Source organism: Micromys minutus (assembly GCF_963924665.1).
Source record: "Micromys minutus genome assembly, chromosome: 28".
In the NCBI taxonomy this organism is placed as follows: domain Eukaryota; kingdom Metazoa; phylum Chordata; class Mammalia; order Rodentia; family Muridae; genus Micromys; species Micromys minutus.
Genome location: NC_137963.1, coordinates 40,256,039 through 40,280,393, shown reverse-complemented (window position 1 = coordinate 40,280,393; position 24,355 = coordinate 40,256,039). Strand labels below are relative to the sequence as shown.

The following is a 24,355-nucleotide window of genomic DNA, read 5'->3' as shown; positions in this document are numbered from 1 at the left end:
ATATAGTGAATCTGAGGCTTGCCTGGGCCACATGAGACTCTATCTCAAAAACTTTGAATAACAATTTTAATAGAAAATAAGTTGAGTTTTGCCTTTGGGTTTTCTAAAAAACGTACACAGAAAAAGCATTATTTGATAAAATAATGTCTGAGGTAGGCACTCTAAGCCTCACAACTGCACAGGAGCCAGAGAGTTCTGTTCTGGTTTCCAAAACAGGCTTGGGAAAAGCAGGATCCAGGCAGAACCCATGAGTGGTCAGGCTTAGGGCACAACTGAACAAAGTGTCTAAAAGCCGAGTTTAAACATAGCAGGATTGAAAAGCTAATCACAGGCCCAGGCAAGGAAAGAGGGAGTGTTGATCCTAAGTGGAATGGACTGAATCCCCTCAACACAAAGCAGACTGGACCTAATCCATAAGGACGAAGAAGTTTAGAAACTGACCACCATCTCTTTCCATATCTCGGGCACTAAGAACATTCATGGAATGACACACCTTTTCTTTTGGCCTGCAGTCAGACACTTGCTAGGTGACTGGGTAAATGCCAAGGTGGTGGAGAAGGGTGGTTTACTTCCTGGATTGCAGATGTGTTTTTACCCATCAAAGGGCAGAGAAACAGGAAAGCTTCACTATCTTCTTCAACTGGGGGCCTTCCAAAGTCCAGAGCATCAACTCCTGGAAGCTTTCTCCAGTAACCATCCATCCTATTTCCTGAAAGTACCCAAAGGAGCACCTTCTGGAATCATCCATTTCCTCCCTGCTACCTAGTCCTCGTAGGGTGAAGAGGCAGCTGACAGACTTAACCCTATGGGGAGACCAAAACTTTCCTTTTCTGGGGCACAGAGGCTCTAGGAAATCGAAATGTCCTCTTGACCCTGAAAACAATGACTTATGTCTGCACAGAAGCCATTTGTTTGTTGAAGACCTAAGGTAATGAAGTTCGAAATTCCTGTGCAGGGCTGGAACCTATGGTACAGTCCTTATGCCATAAAGACTGGACTCTTCAGTCATCTTAGCCTGACAAGTTCTCTAAGGGGTTGGAGTGTGGTGCCAGCTTCCTCCTGTTGCTGAAGGACCCTAAGGGCTTTTACAGTCCCACACTAAGGGTCTTACAGCTCCCCTCTCTCACTGAAGGCTTTTTTGGTCCTGCACCCTCCAGAAAAGAGTACTTCAACCTTATCTGGGCAGCCCCTAGAATGTAGGGAAAGAATGTTGATATATGACTCAAGCAGGCACCAAGCAGTACTCCTTCCCAGGGAGAAGTGTCTTATCTGGGCAGCCCTGGAATGGAGGGAATAGGTCCTGAGATGCAACCCACGTTGGCAGCAGTCAATTGATTTTAAAGTCGACTAAACCCACCAATGCTTGCATGCCTAGTCACCATCACTGTAGCCCACCCATTACTAAGTGTATAAAAACTGTACTGACAGAGGGCTCGGGCTCGGGGTTGCCTCTCCTCGGGATGTAGGCCACCCCAGTGCACTGGACTAATAAACCTCTTGCTTTTGCATCGATCCCCAATCTCTCTTCTCATTTACGGGAGCCTCAAATAGATAAGGCTCAATTTGGGTCTTACACTGCCTCCTTGAGGAGACCATGGAATAGGTAGGCAGGCAGAACTCAGACTACTCCCTAACCCTCTCCTACTCATGATTGTGTAATCTGAAGTGGGAAGCCAGTTGGGAAGGAAAAGCTGTCCAAAACCAGAGTCCCTGACCTCTAGACTGGGAATACCCAGGCTGCCTTCTGAGTCTTTCCCATATTCCCTCCAGTGCCACTTAGAGCAAGCTCAGGCCTTGCCACCTAAAGCTGAATCGCTCCCCTCTTATCAAGCTGCTGGAAAGGTCCTTGGGCTTGCTGAAGTAAATGGTTAACTTTAAGATTAAAAAACCAGGGGTTGGAGAGATGGCTTAGCGGTTAAAAGCGCTGACTGCTCTTCCAGAGGTCCTGAGTTCAATCCCAGCAACCACATGGTGGCTCACAACCTATAATGGGATCTGATGCCCTCTTCTGGTGTGTCTGAAGACAGCGGCAGTGTATTTATATATATATATAATAAATAAACCTTGAAAAAAAAAGATTAAAAATCCAGGCTGTGCCTTCGGAGTTGGGGTGTACCCTGAAGGGGTTGTCAGCAGAAACAATCGAAGGAAAGGCAACCACCCAGCTGCCACTGCATTTTCCTTCAAGGCTAAGTCTGAACAGAAGTCTCCCTGGCAAGGGATAGTTGTACCATTGTCCCTTGAACAGAAGTCAGTGTTTCTTCAAATGTTCTTCAAAACATATTTAGATGTACCCGAGTGTCTGGGCAAAGCAGAGACACGAGAAGGAGCAAATCTTAGAAGGTTCAACACCAAAGCCTGGATCCCCACTCCACAAGGGACATGACTGAACCTTGAACAGTTCTCCTTGACTGCTGGGTGGGTTGGACAAGATCAGACATTTGAGTGCAGGGGTCATGCTTCTGAGATTCTCGGATCCTAACAGTGGAATGTGGCTGATGAGGTCTTGTATGGAGACTGTCTCTGGAGTCTTAGAGTAGAGGTGAGCATCCAGGAATACTAACAAATCGGACTCCAAAACAGAGAGGTTAAAAACAGGAAAGGAACTTTAATCATCAGAACTGTACCAGGAAGAGAAGGGGGATGATGCTGTCAGCCCTGGCATTAGAGACATTCACAGGAGCTCCCAGCTTACACAGGACTGGAGACAGAAGCTGGAGCTAGAAGCATGTACTAATCTGCCTTGGTCAAACTGTGGTCTGGTTGATCATTAACTCAGGATTGGTTTGGCAGGCTTTGTTCAGCTGCCGGTGGGTAGGGGTAGTTTTTGATCCTTGTCACAGATGTTTATCCAGGGGCTCTGTTGTTGCTGGAATCCACCAGACTGTAATGACTCAGTGCAAACTGGAGGCATCATACCAAGCTTTTGTTCTGGTTTTTAGGTTAACCCATTAGGCACCTGGAGGGCCAAGTAACAAGTCAATGCTTTCAGCAAAAGCACCATGTGTGTCTGTTTAACAGTGGCCAAAGGATTGGAGAGACTAGTACCCAGCCTGGGTTTGGGGAAGGAGACGGGTCCTGATTGCTTGGTGAGGAAAACCAGAAGAATGCTTGCTTTGGATCCAGAACAATAATAGTCAGAGATACTCTGCTCATAAGTCAGGTGATGGTGGCCAAAATTCTCCATGAAAACCCTTGTCTAAAGCTCAATCCATTCAAACCCTATCCCTAACCCCCCTTCAGTGGCCATTCAGATTCTTATTCCTGATCGCTGTATGTCACACACAAGAGCCTACATGCAGACCAGTGAGCTGTGGTTTCAAGGCTGCTGGAGGTCTACTGGAGCAATGCTAAGCTTCCCAGATCCTATGTATAGGGAGAGAGAAACAAGTTCAGACTGCAAAAGAGGTACCGGTAGGGACAGAGGACAGAACAAGACCAGAAGAATCTGGAGAGATGGCTCAGCACTTAAGAACATTTTTTGCTTTTACAGAGAACCTGGGTCCAGTTCCCAGCATCTACATGGTGGCTCACAACCATTCATAACGCTAGTTCCAGGGGATCTGATGCCCCTTTCCCACCTCCATAAGTACCAGGCATGCATGTAGTGCGTACATACATACATGCAGGCAAACATTCATGTATAAATAGATCTTCTTAAACTCCTAAGAACCTTGTTTTTAAGCAAGAAACAACAAGCACTACCACAACAGCTATCTTTTATTGAGCACCTACTTTGTGTCAGGCACTTTCCACATGTCTGTGCTTCTTATTAAAGTGACCTTAGAGGTAGGCATTACATCACTCAGACATAGAAAAGAACTAAGGCTCAATGGGGTTAGCAGCAGCTTATTCAAGGTCACCCAGCTGGTTGACAAATGAAGACTGGGGATATAGCTCACTGGAAGAAGGCTTGCTTAGGACACTTAGGGCCCTGGGTTCTAGCTTCAGCATTGCCAAGAAAAAGAAACCAAAAAGAATTGGCACTGGAGATAGGCATCCAGGAGAGCCCAGAAGCTCTCACAGGACCTTTCACCCAGATAAGATGAATGATTCAGGCACAGGCTCCGAGAGGGAAGCTGAGCTCTACTCTGTTCTCCACCTTCTTCTCTGGCAAATCAGGAAAAACTCATCTCACCATAGCTGGAGTTGATCTTAGAACAAGAGAACTACTGACACGAAAGTCCTTACCCTGTACGTTTGCTGGCAGGTATCAGTGTGCAGTGCCATTCATGTGCCAAGCACATCTCTGCCAGAATAAGAACATGAATTCCCGTTTAGGCTACACTCAGAGCATGTGTGCAGCGAGGCAGCTGGGTAATCTTAAAGGGCTGTTCATGTCCTACAGTTGTCTTTTACAACAGCAGTTAGGTTGAACTCAGGTTGTCAGGCTTGCCTTCCCCGAGTCAGTTCCTCAGTCCAGCTCTCCAGTTTTGAACTCTTCAACTGGGTTTGGCATTATCCTAAGGAATCTACCTGAGAGGGGCCTAGATCAACAACCAAAGCCCTGAGTCTGCCGCTGTATCCTCTCTCTAGGCTTATCTAGCCTCAGGAATATTCCAGTGTTTTTGTAGATTCAGAGACCCATGGTAGGCACCTCTCTCTGTCTCTGTCTCTGTCTCTGTCTCTCTCTCTCTCTCTCTCTCTCTCTCTCTCTCTCTGACAGTATGTGTACATACTCATAGACACCGGTTCTTGAATTAAGGCAATGAGTCTGGCTGGCCTGTATGGCCCTGCAAGTCTGTCCACTAGGCACATCTGGCCCAGGTCTGGGTCTGAAGTAGAGACCAGTGTATATGCAAATATGTTAACACAATGTTAGGAGTCTTTTTCACAGAGACAATTAGTTCAGGCTGAGCCCAACTCTCCTATGGACTGAGAAGAGACCTTTTGCTTCCTTGTCAGCTGGCCAAACCAAACATCTGTATCTTTTCTTCCCCAGATGGAGTGAGACCAGGTCAATCACTGTTCAGGTGTGTGCTGGGAGCTCACAGCCTAGCTGCTGTCATCTAGAAGATACACTTTCTCTTCTTCCTCCCTCCCTCCCTCCTTTCCTTCCTTCCTTGTTTCTTTTCGTAGCCCTGGCTGTTCTGGGACTCGCTCTGTAGACCAGGTTGGCCTTGATCTCGGAAATCGATGTGCCTCTCCCTCCTGAGTGCTGGTATTAAAGGCATATGCCACCACTGCCCGACCAAAAGTACACTTTCTAAATATGGTAGAAAACTATTTGGGAACTTTTAAAGAGGATTAGTTCCTCATTTCAGAGGACAAAGATATAGCTACAAAGACCAGGGGGAGGAGAGGTTTCTCTCTGTGCTTTTGAAACCAGACCCTGTGTAACACAAAGAACAGATCTTTGTCCTCTCGGTTCTCTGGCCTCCAACCCAGGGGCGAGGCTTTCTGCAGACTGGAGTGAACGGGCAAGGAGACGGGGCTCTTAGGATTGTGCGCTGGTGCAGGGGTTGTTTCGGTACCTCCACGTCCAGGTCTCACCTACAGCTGTTGGCAGGAGCACTTTAAAGTCAGTGCCTGTTTCCTAGATGGTATAGAGGTGGGGTCTTCTTGAGATTTCACCATTCGAATATGGTAGAGGATTAAAAGTCTGTGTGAAGGCTGGGATTACGGCTGGGATTCCTAGATTCTGAGCTGGGTCAGGAAGCCCAGGTGAAATAGGCGACCTCATCCAGGTCGACAGGGTAATCCGTGAGCAGCACTGGCGTCTTGTCAAAAAGCTCACCCTTGTAGCTCCGCCATTTGCCGGCAGGCAGGTAGACATCGCGCTCTTGCTTACCAGGCTCCAGCACCGGTGCCACCAACAGGGTATCCCCAATGAGGAACTGTGAGTCAATGCGGTGAGCCGTTTCATCCCCAGGTGCGATCCACCACAGGGGGCGCACGATGGGGTCGCCTGTATCGGTGACCTCACCAGCAAGCTCTAGCAGCAGTGGCGCCACGAGGGATGCGCGCAGAGCAGCGAATTTGTGTGCGATGGCTACCACTTCTGCGTCGTACTGACAAGGAGGGATTGAAAACTGCATGGCAGGCATGAAGGCGGCCACCTCCAGCCAGCGCACGTAGAGCTCGCGCTCTGGCCCCGGCCCATCTTGGCGGCCGGCTGTGCGCTCCGGCACCGCGTTGCCACCTATCATATCGGGCAAGATGAACGGATAGCCCAGCATACTGACGGTGAGCACCGCAGGGATGAGAGAGCGCAGCCCCAGGTCATAGCCCCATACCGAGTCGCGGTCCACTAGACGGAAGAAGCAAGAGATGTTCTGTGACTGGTACCCCACGCGGACCTCGGCTAGTGAGAAAAAGGGCAGTGCCATCTCGGTGTACCGCCTGCTCCACACACTAGGGTCAGACAGCGGCCTGTAGGTGCTGAAGTCCCTGGGCAGGTAGCTGACTTCACCCGCGTCAAACTTAAAGGAGGTCACGTTGTAGCGCGAGCGCAGGCGCCCGAGGTGTCCCTGGAACCATTCTCGGGCCCCTGGGTGCGTGAAGTCCAGCACCGCGCCAATGCCGTTCCACCAGCGCACCAGCGCGGGCAGCCGGCCTGTGGGCTCGCGCACAAACAGCTCGCGCTCCACACCTTCGCCGAAGCTCGACGAGTTATAGTTGACAAACGGATGTACCCAAAGTGTGACGTGGAAACCAGCATCTCGCAGACGGTGGAACATGACACTTGCGTTGGGGAACTTGCCCTCGTCGAAATCAAAGTCGCCATAGGCGGGTGTGTACATGTCATCGATTTCCAGGTGGCTGCTGTTGAAACGGTGCTGGCGGATCTGCTGGGCGAATTGCAGCACCTTGTCCTGGTCCACAGCGCGCCCATACAGTGCCCACGTGGACCAAATGGGGTCTCGGAAGGCCTCTGATGCTGGTACCCTGGATGGCTTGTTGAAGTAACGTCGAACCATGTACTTGTGAATGGAGGTGACATCTGAGCCCACGCACACGCGGTAGCTGAGCTCTGGCGCTGCAGTCCGGCCGGCTGGTGGCTTGAAAGATGTGTCGTGGTAGCGTGCCTGCAGTCTCATCGAACGCTCGGTGCTGTTCCAGCCCAGGTGGAAGGGCACTGAATCATTGACTTTGATGGCGGCCGCCCGTGAAGAAAGCCAGTAGCGCTCAAGGATGCCCCCGAATGCGGCATCAGAAGAATAGACGTCACTCGTGACAAATGGCTGCGGCTCTTGCTGGCCCTCTAGGCGAATGGGCCAGTGTTGCGTCCTCATTTCTGCGCCACCATACCAGTGCGCTGTAGCATCTCCCAGAAACATCGCGTGCTCCACAGCACGGCCTGGTGCAGCTTCCTCCCAGCGCACGCGGTAGCACATTACAGTGTCCTTGGGTCGTACAGTCTGGATAAAGAAGTGCAACGGGCGCCCATCGGCCGTTCGGGAGCAGCCAAGCACCGAACCGTCCCGGCTGCAGGAGTCAAGGTCCAGCGCACCCGAACGGAAGGCCATTCGGAAGACTTGCTCACCCTTCTGGTTACGGATGGAGAAGCCGCCACGGTTCAGGTCCAGCAGCTCTGCACGCAGGCGTTCAGCTTTGCGTAAGGAGGCGCTGTAGTAGAACCAGGCCACAACCGCGGCCAGCACCAGCAGCAGTCCTAGTACTGTAGAGCACAGCAGAGGCCTCAGCTCTTTACTGGGCTTGGGTTTGGCAGGTGAAAATTTGTCAGGAAGGAAAGTGTACATGGTTGCTCCTGGGATAACTTTGAGACTTTTAAGGCCTGCGTGGCTACCAGATCGATGTCGGGGGTAGGCCTGGCTCTTCTCCTGAAAGTTCTGGGGCATCAGTTCCTAGCTAAAGGAACTACCACACCAGGCCCATCCGAATCTGTCCTGCTGAAGTCTGCAAAGGGGAGAGAAAGGAAACTGAATTTTTTGTTCCATAGTATCTCCATTTCTGCAGCCTGATAGAGGGGCCCAGAGCTTTACAAATGGCAAAGGCAGAACTGTTGTCCAGGACAGCTGGTGTCTTACCCGCATTTCTCTCAGGCCCCACTGCTTGCCAAATTGGTGAGAACTCTGTGAATGGAGAGAACCATGTGAATGAAAGAGCTTGCTTCTGCCCTTTCTCAGTGGAAACACAAAAGCAGAGAAGCTAGGCAGTGTCCAGGATCACAGCATAAGCAGCCAGCCCTGGAGAAGGACTGAGGAAGTCCAGTCTAAAGAAAGGCTTACTCTTCTAAGGACGAATGGTCCAGCCAGTTCCTTGAGACCTTTAATAGTGCAGTCGATAGGCTGGCTCCCCTGCCTCTAGAGAGGCATGGACAGAGGAAAGGGGACAGCTTAGTCATGGAATTTGATCTTGAGTCCAGCCAGATGGATATATGAAAATTAAAGACGACACCCAAAGCCACATTCAGTCACAGAGACCTGTTTGTCAGAAGGTAGGACTGGGGTCCAACATTCCAGCTGGGTCAGGATCTTGGTGAAGGACCTTGCTTTTCTGATCTGCCCCTCTTAGTGCTCAAACTGTACCTTGCTCTAAGTCATCAGTCTAAGTCCATTTCTCTGCCCATCCTTCTTCTCTGCTCCCACGGGAGAGGCTATAACCTTTGCAATCAAAGCTCAAGGCATGATATGGTTTCAGCTTCTTTTCTATGCAGCCCAAAAAAGTGGCTCATAATTTGTGATCCTCCTGCTCTAACCTCTAGAGCTGGGACTTCACGCATACACATGCACCACCACATCTGAGCTCAGCTACTTTTCTGATTCCATTTCTAGTCCTGAGACTACCAAGCTCTATTCTCCCTAACCTAAATCCTCAAGTCTCCTGCTTCAGGAGATTTTACCCATCTAGTCTGATAACCTCCCCTTTGCCTACTAGTTTTTCGGGCAACAGATGCCCATCATATATATAAATGTCCACACAGGGTAAGCTAAACATTGAAATACATCTGCAGGAAAACTCAGACCCCGGGGGCAGATTTGTCTCAACCTGCCGAAAAGGTCAAAAACTCTGTTTCAACCCTCAGGGCAGAGTCCAACAAAGAAACAGCACCTGCCAGGTGCACACACAGGCAGACGTGCTGCCAATCAGTGGGTTGCCTAGCTACCCCCCAGGGGGCGGAGCTGTCAGATGGTAATTAGTCAATTCCCAGATGTGTGTGTCTGTCTCCAGTGACTTCCAAGGTGATCGATTACACATGCTCTTCATGCCCTTCCTTCTTTCCCACGCAGCATCTGTCAAGAATGCTAGGTACAGGAGCTGCAGAGATGGCTCAACAGTTAAGAGTACTTAACTTCCAGAGGACCTGGGGTTCGAACCCCAGTGCCACGTGGCTTCTCACAAACTGTAACTCCAGTCTCAGATGATCCAATGCTGTTTTCTGGCTTCTGCACGCACACACATGGTGCACATACACTCAGGCAAAATACTCATACACATAAAATAAAAATAAATTTTCAAAAAAGAATGTCAGGGGGGGCTCAGTGATTAAGATCACTGACTGCTCTTCCAGATGGACCCAGGTTCAATCCCAGTACCCACGTGGCAGCTCACAACTGTAACTCCAGCTTCAGGGGAATCTGACAACCCTCACATAGGCATATATGCAGGCAAAACACTAATGCATATAAAATAGTTAAAAAAAGAATGTCAGGTACAGATGAGAATTCTGACCCTAGAAGATAATATCCAGCATCATTCTCATTCCTTCCTCATCCCCATCCCCAGCTCCCTAATTTCTCAAATCATTCCCCAAGCCTAGTCTGGAACAGCCTCTACCTCCTCTCTGACTACACAAGCTAGAGATCCCCCAGCCCCTTTTAGGTAGCACTGTCCTTTACTGATACTCTCAAAGCTAAGTGGAACCCAAATGGACTTACTGTACACTTCTGTTCATTCAACACAACCAAGGCTACATTCTGGACATAAGGGGTTAAGAGGAGAGGGTTTGAGGCTGAATAGGAAAGACTCCCTAAGTCCCAATACTTACATATTAAATTGGCCTTATCAGACCACTGGGAGCCTGAAAAACTCACCATGATGACCTCTAAAACCTCTTCAAAACTCAGATAAACCCCATTAGATTTTTTTGATGAATGACAGGAGCCCACATACCTAAGTACCCACTTTTTTGGGTCTCACCGTGTTTTTCCAAAGCATCCAATACCAGCAACACCGTGAGCTGTTGTTATCAGTGTCCACTTTACAGATGGACAGCAGCTCCTCAGATTTCATCCACTGGGATCCAAACATCCTGCCTCCACCTTCCGTAAGGAGAGATGGGTGTGGACGGGTGAGGTCTGTCTTTTCAAAGGCTGTGGCAGCTCCAGCTTGCCTCAGGCAGATCAGGACGGATTTTAGGGGTGGGAAAGGGGCAATTTAATGGCATCTGGTATTGTAGCTGAGGGGGAGGAACCTGGTGGATCCAGTCTTAGAGGCGTTCAAGACCCCTGTAATCTGTTGAGTCTGCCACCTGGCCAACACAGGCTAAGACTAGCATTTGGAATCTGTTGAGTGGATCTGTATAGGCTCAGCCCAAGAAAACTCTTCCTGGTCACTCCACACTCAACCTCAGTCTTGGTTGCAAATCCCAAGCCTACAGTTTAAGGGCGGGCCCAGCTCAGCTCCTCTGAGAACTTGAGGCAGAGGCCTTTGTCAGACACAGTTGGGAGTGGAAATGTCAAAGGCAATTTGATCCTGCCCATCTCCCTCCCCTGCTCAGAGGACAAGATCCACAAGGATCAGTGACTGCACTAACACAGCCTGGAATACTTCACACTCACCGGTGGCGCCATATCCCACTCGGTCCAAAGGGGCAGAGGAAGGTCAAGGAACCCGCTGGGACGCTCTGGCCTGAGGGAGGGGTTCAGGTGTCCAGGGTCGCTCCACCAACTAAGTTCAGGAACTGTACTCTTTAGGAAACTCACCACCCCTCACTGGGACCCAAAGGCCTCCCACTGGCTCACCTACCTCAGTGACCGCCACAAGGGAGGAGGGAAGGGTCTTCCAGCTGATCCTCTCTTCAGGCTAGCAGGAGTTGATCAGCCACAGCCCCGCGGTGGCCGCCTGCCTGGGCACCGTGGAGCCCCTCCTGCGCCCCGCCCTCCGGTTACTTGGCCCCGCCCAGCCGTCCAATGTGGTTTCAGGGCTGGGACTCCAGCCCCACCCCTGGCGCCCAGCCCCTCCCCCACAGCCTCTGGACGCTCTGCGTGTCTTTCACGAACTTCTCACCGCCCTAGATCTGCCCTTTGGGCCCCGCCTCTAGATTGGTTCCACCTCCCGCCTCAGGCACCGCCCTTGCCAGACTATTGGTAGCCTGGCTCATCCCCAGGCCTTATGGGAGATGTAGTTCTGAAGGAAGGAATTTCTGAATGTTGGGGTTCTTGCTGAATGTTAGGGTTATTGCAACACCAGGATAGGCTTGCTATGTGTATGAGAGCACAGCAAGGTTAGGGGAAAGAGGTACCTGTGATGGTTTGAGTAAGAATGGCTCCCACAGGCTCATATATTTGAATGCTTAGGGCCTAAGCATGGTACTATTTGAAAGGATTACAAGGGTTAGGAGGCACCGGCTTGTTCGAGTGGGCGTGGCCTTGTTGGAGGAAGTATGACACTGGGGGTGGACTTTGAAGATTCAAAAGCCTACAGGCCCAGACTTATCTGCCTATAGATGAGAAGGTAGAACTCTCAGCTTCTTTTCCACCATACCTTCCTGCTGCTATGCTATGCCATAACGGACTAACCTCTGGAACTGTAAGATAGAAGAGTTGCCATGGCCACGGTGTCTCTTCACCATGCACTACAACAGTGACTAAGGCAGGAGCCTTTAGGATTCCATCCCCTCGAGGTTTGGGGAGCTGTATTTTTAAAGAACTAATACAGGGCAGGAGAGATGGTAAGCAGGTAAAGGTGCTTGCCAGCAAGCTTACTGACTCAAGTTCGATTCCCGGAACCCACAGGACGGGAGAGAGTGCAGCCTCCCACAAGCTTGCCTCTCATCTCCACGTCACTTATAAGTATAAAAACAGCTACCACGATTCTGGGATGACCTGTGATTCCATTTCCTACTGGTAGTATTCCAGTCAAGAGCTCCTCAGAGGAAGCCTGTAGACCCAAAGAGCCTATGTTCCAAATTGTCAGTTCTCAGCAGTCAGGACCAAACTAGCAGTGTTCCAGTTTCTGCTCCATATTGTGCAATGCCTACTCCCTGACCCAAGTATAATGTGTAGCTCCTTCTTTTAGTGACAACCTTTCGTTAGAAATGACTACCATGCCATTCTCTTTCCCCTAGAAACAGCAGGTGCAAGAATATGGAAAATACTAACCCCCCTAGAGATTCTAGGATACCCACCCCTGCCCCCCTGCAGGATGGAACAGATCTTTCTGTTACAATATGAAATTTCTTGATCATGAATCCTTACAAAATGATATCTCTTAGACTTGGGGGAGTGCAGCAAACATTTCTGAGCACAGGGAGTATTTGGGAGGCTGTGATGGAGGTCTGGGATCTGAGATGTGAGAGGAATCTATGTGCGTATAATGACAGCTAAAGGGTCTTCAAGTAGAAAGATCTGGGTGGTTAGGGGGACTCGTCTCTGGTGATGGGAAGACACTAGCTGGTTTGCTGATGTTTCAGGAGGGCACTCAGGGGTGTACTGAGACGGTTGGAGGTGGTTTTCCCATCCATATGTTGCCAGGTAAGGACACAGCAAGCAGTCTTTGTGGTGAAAAGTTTATTGAGCCACTTCCTCCCTTGGCCTGGTCAGAGCTTTACTAGGAAGGGTAGACAGGATAGGTCTCAGACACAAACTCAGGATGGACAACATAGTTGTTTCTCTGGGGACCACCGGTCTTCTTGAAGTGACTTGTGTCCCATCTACAAGAAAAAATGAGTCTGATTCCAGTTTTTAACATTAACCTTATCTCAGTGTTTTATCTCTGACACTAACCACCAAGGTATAGTCTTGTCAGTCAACCTTGACCTCTCATCCTTCTTATAAAGCCGTGAACCCGATTCCGTTGTCTCTAGGTCAGCTGCCAACTCAATTCCTCAAGACTGGCCTCTTGGTGGTTTTCTGGTCTCTACCAAGTATTGATGTCCAATGGCACTAGCGCCCCCTGGCTGTAATATCCTGTCTGTGCACCGCAACAGGCATTTCCCACCCCAAGTAGTCTTCCGGCACACCCCCAAGGTCACTAAGGAACTGCCTCCAGCTTCCAAGTGAATGCATCTGCGCCAAACTTACCTAAGGTTGGGAAACGGGTAGAATGATGGCGGGGGAGTTGTAACAGCACATTGCATTCCTGGCCGGTGGCCGAAGGGCGACACACTCCTAGTGGCAGAAAAAACATCAGGGAGAAGTCATTTTTTTTTTGTTTTTTGTGTTTTGTTTTTGTTTATATAATATCCTCACATTCCGACCTCCTTGCAGAGCAAGAACCTGGATACAGAATCAGTCTTATGGTTCCTTCCTTCCCCTTCATAACCCCCACTACAACACTGCTCTGGAAAGGCTCCAGAAAAGTCCTCTACCCATCAAGGGCTGGTTTTTTGCCACCAGAATTCTGGGGAGGATCAGACATCGTCTTTAGGATCCGATATCCCCACCTCCACCCCCAGTGATTTCTTCGATTCACGGAGGTAGGCAGCGTTTCCAGGCTATCTAGAGACCCAGACACTTTTCCACCCTTTGGAAGGAAAAGACCCAATCTTTGACAATGAAGCGGGTTTGAGAAGGGTAGGCGATGATAACAGGATTAGCCACAGGATTCAAGACACTTCTGCAAGCTCTAAACAGTCACAGACTTGAAAGCCCTCCCAAGCTACACCTGCATTGTCTGCCACGACTGGATGCAAGTTCTACTGTTGAATTTCTGATACTCAAGACGTAGCTTCCCAACCTAGACCTCTCACCCTTCATATAAAGCCATGAACCCGATCCCGTTGGCTCTAGGACAACTCAATCCCTCAAGACTGGCCTGTTGGTAGTTTTCTGGTCTCTACCAACCATTGATGTCCAATGGCACTAGCGCCCCCTGGCTTTAATTTCCTGACTGTGCGCCGCAACAAGCATTTCCCACCCCAAGTAGTCTCCTGACACCCCCCCCCCCCCACTCCCCGCGGTCACTAAGGAACGGCCTCCAGCATGCAAGTGAATGCATCTGAACAGTCTACCACGCTCTAAACAGTCACTACTTGAAACCCCTTCCAGGCTACACCGGTATTGTCTGCCGCGACTGGATGCAGGCTGGATGTTGTGCGCTTAGCTTTAACACTCAAGGAAGCCAAGGACGCTGTGGGAAAGCAGTAACCACTTCCTTGCCCCCAGCTATTATTATGCCAACGACTGATTGTGCGCCTAGGCTTAGGCAGAGGACACGCTGCAGACTAGAACCTCTGTCTCCAGACCCAGAGATCCAGTACATGAGTGTAAGGAAAGGATGGGACTGATGTGAGGGATCTGGAATCCTCTGAAACTGTTGTGCAGGATCTCCAGAATACAAACACTTGTGTTGACCTTGAGCACGGTTGGACAGAACAGGATCGAGGACTTGGGAGTAACCTTCGTGCTGGTTCTCTGCTTAGCTGTTCGCTTGTGCGCTGGGGCCCTGAAAGCAGGCAGAAGCCGATGGGGAGCCTGGCATGGAAACTGCCGGGCTAGAAAGAGGCAGTGTGTGCGGAGAGGGCAGAACTCTAAGGGGCGGGGCTCTTCGTGAGTGGAGCCCGGACAAGGCGGGCGGATCCCTGCGAACCTTACAGTCGGCTGCCGCGAGCACAGAGGCCGCAGGCGGCGTTCTGTGCTAGGCTCCCCGGTGGTGCAGTAGTCCATCCCGCGCAGACAGTAGTGGCGGCCGGAGCAAGGGCTTTCGTATCCTTGGTATGGCAGTCGGCCCGGCAGAGGATCCACGCACCCGCAGCGGGGCACAATCTGTGGCAGAGTCCGGTTCCGGGACAGCGAGTTCAGCATATTCACCACTACCTCGCGCTCTGAGCCCAGTGTCCAGGATACCCAAAGAACCAGTGTCAGAGGCATGGGGCAAGGCAGAGGCAGAAGCAGAGACAAAAACGGGGACAGAGCTACAGTTACACACTATGCCCCTCCAGACCCCCATCCTGCCCTCTGCCTTCCTCTTTCGCACTCAATCATCTTTCCACTAACCCTCTGTTTACCGTAGGCGTTGAGGCGCTCCGGTTTAGGAGGATATTCCAACGGCATTCCTCGAACTACTGTCTCCATCCCGGTGTCCTGGAAGTGGCACACGTGCTTCCTTAAGCTTTGACTCGAAATAGTTGCTACCTTTCCTTGGGGGAGGGGGCTCTGAGGGGTAATGTCTTCCCAAAATACCCAGACTGTCTTTCAGGCGGGCACAGTCAGTCTCCCCTCCTCAGCAGCTCCCCTATTCTGGGTTGTTTTGAGTTGTTGCCGGGCAACGCATTTGCTCCGCCTACACGGGCAAGGTGAAAATGAGGAGGCTAGAACCCAGGCAGGGTGTTAGAGGTGATTTTAGGCCCGGGACAGCCCTACTTTAGCATTTGCCTATATACCATTTGTGTCTGCACGTCTTTAATGTGGGGAGGGAGCTATGAATTTTGCTTTTTCTTCAGAATCACTTGAGGGAGATTGAGAGCGGGGGATCCAGTTCACGGAAAGGTTCTGTTTCGAGGGCCCTACATTTAAGCTGCCCTGGGTTACCTCGTTCCCATCACAAAGGAGGGGAAGGCCAGGCAGGAAGCATCTAGTTCATTACTGACTCAGGGCCGCCTGGGCATCTCAGTAGCCAGATCAGATGAGGCAGCACTACTTGGCAAAGGAGAAACAAGTCAAGGAGTGCACACTAGTCATGTTAGCACCAAGCTGGGTCAGAGGCCGGAACCTAGGGGTCTATCATAGCCCAACTTCTGGCCTTCGTTGTCAGCTACTAAACACAAAACCGTAGTTTCTAGATGGGGAAGAGATATTATAGAATAGATGATGTGTGTGTGTGTGTGTGTGTGTGTGTTTGTGTGTGTGTGTGTGTGGTGTCAGGCACAATAAGGTACCTTGGACAGTCGAGGAAGACAGGTGGTATACTTGTTCCAGTAGTTGCTGTAAGGATTTGTCTTCCATGTGTTGTACCGGTCATTGTCTAGGTAGCTTGTACAGCATTTGTCCTCTTCAGCATGGGAGTGGAGATGTAAGACAGGATTACTTCGAAGGCCACCCAGAGCCTGGCACCTTCTAGATGTTTCTTCTCTAACCTCTATCACTAACCCTCACTGACCCCAGTTCCCAAGTGCCCTGTCTGCCCCCTGTGTTTTTTATTCCGTTGAACTTCAGATCACGTCTCACCTAAGGGAGTCCTCAGAGCAAGCTTTGGAATCTTTGGGATATCAGATTTCACCCTGGCTGCACTCTCTCTGAGTCAGCTAGCCTGGAAATGGAGTCTCTCTTCTTCTCTCTACCACATCCCAGGCCCCAAGGTCTGCCTAGTCAACCTTAAAATCACTTGAATTTCTCCCTTCTTCCTCTATGATCTCATTCCTTTATCCTTGTGATATTTTCACCAGGAGACAAAAATAATGTCATGTTAGCAGAATAGATTCTGCAGGACAGTGCCTGGCTTCAAATTTCAACATGGTGGGGGGGGTGGGGGGAAGTGTAGGGTTGTTGTGAGGTCTAATCTATATAAAAGTTTTAGAAAAATACTGAACACGGTGGCTCATACCTGTAACTCAGTAGGCTGAGGCAGGAGGATTGCTTTGAGTTTAAGGTTAGTCTGGACTATATAATGATATTCTGATTTAAAACTCCAAAAAGAACAAACAAACAAACAAACAAACAAACAAAAAACCCTGATAACCCCAGTCTTGAGGAGGTGGAGGCAGGAGCATCTTGAGCTTAAGGTCCTCCTTGGCTGCAAATTAAGTTCAAGGCCAGCTCTAGGCTACTCAAGAGACCCTGAACAGAGAAGAGATGTGGGGGGTGTATAGGAGGAAAGGCGGGGAAGAATGCTGGCTGTTTAGGAAGCTATTCTGATTAGCCTACTGACCTCATCTCTCCATCTTTGAAATCCTGCATTCCAGCATCTACATAGAAGCTATATAGTTTTCCACAAGTGAAATTTAGTTCAAAACCATTTTAATACTGCCCCATCTCTTAACCCTGTCTTACAAGGCCCTCATGATCCATTTCCCCAAAGTCTAAAGGACAAAGACAGAGATAACAGGATGAACAAGAACTCTGGCCTAATGGTGCAATCCTGTAATGCCAGACTTTGTGGGGCTTAGGTTGGAGGCTCACTAAAAGCCTGGGTGACACTGTGTATTCTAAACTAGCCTGGGTTACAGAAAGATCCAGTTGGTAAAGGGATTTGCTACCAAACCTGACAACCTGAGTTCAATCCCTGGGACCCACATAGTAGATTCTGAAAGTTGTCTTCTAACCTCTGGATATGGACTGTGACATTGGCATGTCCCCTCCCCTATACAATACATTAAATAAATAAATAAATAAATAAATGTAATAAAAGCATTTTAAAAGGGTGGGCATAGTGCCACGGCTCTTAACCCTAGAACTTAGGAGGCAGAGGGAGGCAGGTCTCTATGGGCTCCAGGCCAGCCTGGTCTGCATAGCAAGCTCTGTGCTAGACAAGGATATATAGTGACACACTGTCTCAAAGCAAAACAAAACAGAACAAAACTAAACCAACCCCCTACAAAACCATAAAAGAAGCAAAAGAAAAATAGCTGTGTGATGGGGGTGGAGTTGGACAGTGCTAACATTTGCCACTCTGAGTTGGAGGACCTGACATACTGAATTTGAAGTGTTTGAGCATCCAGGTCCAAGTGCAAGAGAATTGGATGCTAGTGAGTGTCAAGGGCTGGAAGGTTTATGATTATAGTAATTAAAGGGGCAGCTCCAAGGTTGTGAGTGCTGTCTGCTCTCTCAGAGGACCAGGGTTCAATTCCCAGCAGCCACATGGAAGCTCATAACTGTCTATAGCTCCAGTTTCAGGGGATCAAACGCCCTCACACAGACACATGCAGGCAAAACACCAATGCACAGGAAATAAAAATTTCATTTAAAAAAGTAATTAAGTTGGGTATGGTGGTGCATGCCTTTAACCCTAACACATGGGACAGTCAGGGCTAACACAGAAACTCTGATTAGAAAAACCAAAACCAACTGGCCAAACAACCAAACAATCAAAAAAAAAATTAAAGCCATGGATGGGTTAAATAAAATGGCTTTAGGAGAAGGGAAGGGAAGGGGAGAGGGAAGGGAAGGGGAGAGGGGAGAGGGAAGGGGAGGGGAGAGGGAAGGGAAGGGGAGAGGGGAGAGGGAAGGGGAAGGGAGAGGAGAAGAGAAGAGAAGGGAAGGGAAGAGAAGAGAAGAGAAGAGAAGAGAAGAGAAGATAAGAGAAGAGAAGAGAAGAGAAGAGAGAAGATAGTTCTGGATAGCACCCTGAGGAAGCTCACATTTCCTCAGTGAGTGTACAAGGGGCTCAGGGAAGTTGAGGAAGGAGATTATTTCTGAGATACTGGTCTGAAGACTGAAGCAGAGGCCTAGTCTCAGAGGGCAAATGCTGAGAGTTCCCATGGGTGAACACTCAAGTGCCACAACAGCTTTTCCTTAAATGGGCAGGGAAACAAATACTTAGCTGAAGAAGAAAGGCGATTTTTCCTAAGCTATGTGAGTATAGACTGTGTTTTTGTGAAAGAGGAGAATAGGACAGAAAGTTTAGGCAGAAATAAAATGTCCGAGGCTGCGGAGGGGTTGAACTTTATAAACACAGAGTCAATGGGAGAGGGTTGCTAAGGAGATAGGTTGTCAAGGGGATTGATTAGAAAAGTGGTCCAAATTGTGTTCAAGTTGCGGGTCATTGCTGGGATCATTTTTAAGGTAAAAAAAAAAAAAATTCTTTGCCCTTTATTGATAATTGTAGGGTCGAGTAGGAGTGGTCTCAGATAGCTTTGTCTACTGGCTGTCTATAGAGACCCGTGAAACCTATACTTTGTTTGGCATTCTGCCTTCAACTGAAGGCAAGAAGACCCCAGAAGGAGGTCTATAGATGTGTTCAAACAAGGAGTGGTGGGCTGGGGAGAGATGGGGTCCTACCTTCATCTGGAGAAAGCCAGTATTTCTCCGGCAAGTAAGGGTGGCCTGATATGGAACTTCTATAGGTGTAGTCCTGCGCAGCACACTTGACCATCTTCTGCAGGGCCTCAGGATCCACATGGCGGTGCATCGTCTGAGTCAGACCCTAGGCCAATGGAGGAAAAGTGTTCAGGGAGATTCCAACCCTTGGAACCTTGGTGGAGTTAGATATAGTCTCTCTTGTAAAGTCCAGCCTGGCTGGATTCCCGTGTACCCCTGCTGCAAGATAGATGGGTTCTCCTGTTACCCTGGTTCTTTTGCATAGACCTACTTTTGCTTAATTTTCTGTGTGTGTTTTGCCCACATGTCTATATGTGCATCACACACGTGTAGTGCCCGAAGAGGCCAGCATGGGGCATCAGAAGCACAAGTACTGGAGATACTGATATTTGAGAGACTCCGTATGGTTCCCTCTTCCTGTGCAGGGCAGCAGAGCTCTAGACTGCTGAGCCATTTCTCTAGCTCCCAGACTTGGTTTAAATAATTTCCTCGCCATTTTTTTTTCTTGTTTCCTTGTTTTATCATCTAAAGTTGACACATGGAACCAGGCTCTGGTTGACTTTATATCTGCTGTTTCATGACTGAGCGGGAGCTCCCGAAGGTAGGACATTCACGTTTCTGCGTCTCTCTTCTGGACTGTACACTCACTGGGAACAGGACCAGAGTCTCCTCTAGCAAGGCCAGTGGACACAACCTAGAGCTTCGAAAAAGGCTGGTTTCCTGGGAACTGACTGTGTTATGCAAATTTCGTGGACGTCTGGGACCTTGAAGTGGAAGGATGAGATGCCTGCTTTAAAATGTGATAGGCTGTCTCTAACAAGACCCCGATTCTGCTGTGGTCCTTTCTCTGACACCAATATCATTACCCTCAACCTTGAGAGTGGTCCTTCTCCAGGCCTGATATTTTTCTCATTTTTTTCCCCTGAACTCTGGGCCCCTCAGCTTATTGAAGCTCACCTTACCTCAACCCATCAGTCCTTGTTTGAATAGATCAGTGGAAACCCAAATGAAGACCTCCTTTTGATGTCCCCTTGCCTTCAGTTGAGGGAATGCCAAACAAAGTATAGGTTTCGTGGGTCTCTATAGACAGCCAGTAGGCAAAGCTAGCTGGGACCACTCCTACTCGACCCCATGACTATCAAGGGCAAAGGATTTTTGTATGTATGGCTAATGTATGGTTGTTGTGAGAAAGGGTCTTAGTTTAGGACCTTCTGCATAGCATGTACCTAGCTGGTGTTGTCCTGCCTTGTCTGATACAGTGACATTCCCATGTGGGAAGGCAGTGTGGGAGCTGTATGTGCGAGGGTGTCAAGACTCAGGGCTTCCCTTTACATACACAGGGTATAGCTATATTTAAACCTACACAGATGTGCATCCATATACATATAAACATACTAAACACTCCAATGCACACATGTGCATACTGTACAGACACATATGCAAAAAAAAATTCTTTTTAAAAGAAATGGAGAACAATGGAAGGAGACTCCCAACATCAACCTCAGGCCTCCACTAGTGTGCTTGCACCCTTACACAGAGAGTGAGAGAGAGGGAGGGAGGGAGGGAGGGAGGCGGGGGGAGAGAGAAAGAGAAGCATTTACTTAGAAGCTCTCACAGGCACTACTCATCTTTGTGTTAGAGGGTTCCCAAGATGTTTGTAATCTTTGCTTTAGTTCATAAATAGAAAACTAAAGAAGCTGTGGCTGAGGCCTTGAGAGATCTTGCCAGCCAACAGCACCCATGCTAGTCTGGCCTTTGCTTGCAGACCCTGACACCAGTATCCCCACACCTTCCCTAGTGTGGGGAACTGAGTTTTTGGAAAGGCTCCTTTAATCTTAGGCCTAGGGTAATGGCCCAGCTGCCAGCCCAAAAGAGGGCTGCAGGGGATTCTAACAGTCAGTATATAAGGATGCTCATCTGCTTTCAGGATCCTTGCCAAGGGGCTTGGGGAGAGCCCTGTGACTTTTTCAGAGACAGAGTCAGGAAGTCACCCTGAGGCAAAGAATAGAAAGGATTAGTAGGTTTAACTGCTTCTTAAATGAATAATCCTTACTTTAGCCTAGGTCCTTCTCTCTCACCTTCAGTTTCAGAGAAACCAGAACTGCCTGCCAGTCCCTGAGCTTTTTGAAATCCTGTATCCTTAAGCTGAATGATGTCAGGCACCCCACTGCTGGCTTCCCACCATGTCTCAGATGTGCTAGGTCAGTTACTGCTCACAAGTTTACTCTTACCAGGTGGGTTTTCCTGTGGTTGGCCCTTTCTCACCATCCTTGTGAATCTTGATCTCAGGTATCAGGTTACTGCAGTTTCAGGCAGGGGTCAGAATGCATGTGTGTTCAATTTTAACACAGAGGACTTGACTTCTTTCTGTAGTCCACATACTAATCAGTCACATGTTGCGAATCTCTCGGTTTGTGGCTTTTTTTTTTTTCCTTTAATTTTCTTTATGGCTTCTTTGATGAACAGAAGTTCTTAATTTAAACCAGTTGAATTATTAATGTTTGATGGTTAATGCTTCTTATGACTAAAGGAATCTACTCATAACTCTCAGATAATGGAAATAACATCCTGTATTTTCTTCTGAAAACTATATGGTATTGTTTCCCATGTTTAATCTGCCAGGAATTTTATTTTGGGTGTGATGTAAATTAGGTATTAATTTTATTTCTATCCGTATGAATAACTAGTTTTTTCCCATAGATTTGTCTTGCCATCCTAAGCCTGGTAAATCTTTTTCCATAGCTTTGTCAACCATTTTCGCTAAATATTGTTTCCATACATGTATAGGTCTGTTCTTGATATATGCTATTTTGTTTATTCATTTATTTATGATTTTATATAACTTTGTAATAAACATATGTAATTCATATCTGTTTGGGAGATGCTTTTTCCTGTGTGATTGTTTCTCTCTCTTTTTCTGTGAGTGTATGTGCACATATTGGACATTTGTGTAAAGGCCCAAGGTCAGGTCTGTGTCCAATATCTTCCTTTATCACTTTCTGCCTCCCTCTTGAGAGAGGGTCTCTCACCGGTCCCAGAGCTCCCTGGTGTGTAGTCTGACCACTCAGAAAGCTGCAGGGTCCTCTTGTCTCTTCTCCAGCCATGCAAGAGTGAGTCACTGCACCTGGCTTTGTACAGTGCATGCTGGGAATCAAATTTGCATCCTTATGCCTGCACAGAAGCCACCTAAGCCATCTCCCCACCCCATTTTAAAACTTTTTTTTTCCCTGAGTAACCATCCCACTGTGTAGCTCTGGCTGTCTTTGGCTATCACTGTGCAGACTTGGCTGGCCTTGAACTCAGAGATCCACCTGCCTCTGCCTTCCAAGTTCTGGGTGGGATTAAAGGGGTAGCCACCTGGCCTAAAAATATATTTCTATTGTATGTGTGTGAGTGGTGTGAAGCAGAACAACTTGCAGGAGTCTGTCCCCTCCCCCTAGAGCTTAAACTCCAGCCAGTAAGGAGCCTGGCTCATTTGGCAGGCATTTTTTTTTTAAGGTATAAAGAATAAAAATAAAGCTTACTGTACAGATTTAAGACTTCATATTTCATAGTTCACCAAAGCTAAAGAAGTAATAGGTGATTCTAAACTTCACCTTTGCTCCCAGACTGGTTTAAAACCTGAGCACAGTCAACCTTGGTCTCCCCATGGCTGACATCAAAGACCAGCACAGCTTCTCCACGTGGTTGCTTGTTTTCAATTTTACTAAAGTTGCTCAGACCATTTCTTTTATCTGTTTTCTTCTAGATCCTCTGTTAGAAGTAGTTTTTATTTTTCTGTGTCTTCTCTTTCATGATTAGTCTCTTTAGAGATGTGTCTGGGTCTTATCAAAAACTAACTCTTGACCTACATCCCCGGGTTAAAGTTTAAAAGCATCTGTCAATTCTAGTATCTGAAGTTCTCAGAGGTAAAGTCTGTTATTTTTGGTGATTTTGTAATATGTTGTTTTTTCTTTTTTAAAAAAAGCAGTGTTGGGGTGCAATGTAGGACCTTATACACGCGAGGCAAGCGCTTCGCCACCAAGCAATGCCACCAACCTCGATTTGTTGCCTTATATCTTAGTGTAAACTTTGTTGGTTTTGTCTCACTTTGGAAACCTTAGGACCTGCAGTGAGGATGTTTTCTCCCATACAAGCTATACAGTGTGTGTGCTTGCATGCGTGCATGTGTGTGTGTGTGTGTGTGTGTGTGTGTGCGAAGAGACGTTGAACCTTGTGTTTCAGTCTGGGATCCACAGAGCCAGTCCCTACTTTCAGCTCTTTTAACACAAGTGTCTCTCGCACTGTTGGCACTTACATTTGCTGTCAGGCAGCTGTGTCTTAAGTGTACTTATCACATGATTGTCTAAAAATCAACTTTATGTGAGACTTAGGACTTTGAGACAGGTATCTATATGCAGTCTAGTTTGCCCTTGAATTTACCAGCTTCTAAGTTTCCTCTCCTCATTTCCTTCAGAGTATATTTAAACATAATTAAAAAAAAATCTACTCATGAATTCTGTCACCAGCACAGGCTCTATTCCTGACATTCACTGTTTCTCTTCTATCCCCCAGACAGACAGAAGGGGATGTGTCACCCACAAATAAATACAAGCCTTTGGACATTGCTGGCCTTCTCTATAGATAGCCCCAAAACATTTGAACATTCCAGTCACAAGCAACTCTCTGCTCCTCTTGTTTTGTTTTTGAGACAGGGTTTCTCTTTGTAGCCCTGGCAGTCCTGGAACTTGTTTTGTAGACCAGGCTGGCTTCGAACCTACAGAGATCTGCCTGCCTCTGCTTCCCTGGTGCTGGGATTAATGGTGTGTTCCATTAATCTAATCTGGCAGTTTAGAATTTATCTTAATAAATCCAAAGCAGTCACAAAAGGGCTAGACATGGTTCCTACCTGCAATTCCAGCCAGTGCTTTGGGAGACTGATGTAGGATTGTCACAAGTTTAAGGCCAGGCTTAGGCTACACGGCGAGGCCTTGTCTCAATGAATAAGTGAATAAACAAATACATAAATGAAATAAGAAACTGGAATAACTACAGACCGAGATGGCCAAATGCCAACCACCCAGACACACATGACTGTATACTCCTTCCACCCCATCTGTAGGCACTACTTACTGGGGTCACAAACTTGTTCGCTTCCCAGGCCCATAGAGGCGGGTCCTTATAGACCTCCTTGATGGAGGTGGGAGCCCTGTAGGAGTCACTGTAGGTGCTGATGGGTGTCTTGGTCTTCCGGGAGAAGAGGAACATGGTAGGGT

At 48.3% G+C, this 24,355-nt stretch overlaps 2 protein-coding genes across 3 annotated transcripts; both read right to left on the bottom strand.

The window, feature by feature from the left end:
• Positions 1–3,702: 3,702 nt before the first annotated feature.
• On the bottom strand, positions 3,703–11,060 carry MYORG (myogenesis regulating glycosidase). The gene is made up of 2 exons (XM_080939965.1): positions 10,933–11,060; positions 3,703–7,860 (listed from the first exon to the last, which is right to left on the bottom strand). Exon 2 carries the CDS (start codon positions 7,800–7,802, stop codon positions 5,652–5,654), a length of 2,151 nt encoding a protein of 716 aa, XP_080796091.1. The 5' UTR covers positions 7,803–7,860; positions 10,933–11,060; the 3' UTR covers positions 3,703–5,651.
• A 1,675-nt stretch (positions 11,061–12,735) lies between these two features.
• Positions 12,736–24,347, bottom strand: SPMIP6 (sperm microtubule inner protein 6; the record flags this gene model as incomplete). 2 transcript variants are annotated; one of them, XM_080939966.1, is made up of 7 exons in its annotated part: positions 12,736–12,838; positions 13,209–13,295; positions 14,716–14,950; positions 15,134–15,209; positions 16,004–16,116; positions 19,062–19,206; positions 24,213–24,347. In XM_080939966.1, the coding sequence occupies 7 exons, from the start codon at positions 24,345–24,347 to the stop codon at positions 12,736–12,738; spliced, it is 894 nt and encodes a 297-aa protein (XP_080796092.1). The 2 variants fall into 2 exon arrangements, with proteins under 2 accessions (XP_080796092.1, XP_080796093.1); XM_080939967.1 differs by lacking the exon at positions 12,736–12,838 and having other exon boundaries at positions 14,721–14,950.
• Between the last annotated feature and the right edge of the window lie 8 nt (positions 24,348–24,355).

Bases quoted from the DNA above. Each gene is read 5' to 3' on its own strand.
- MYORG (XM_080939965.1), bottom strand. From the start codon at position 7,802: ATGCCCCAGAACTTTCAGGAGAAGAGCCAGGCCTACCCCCGACATCGA.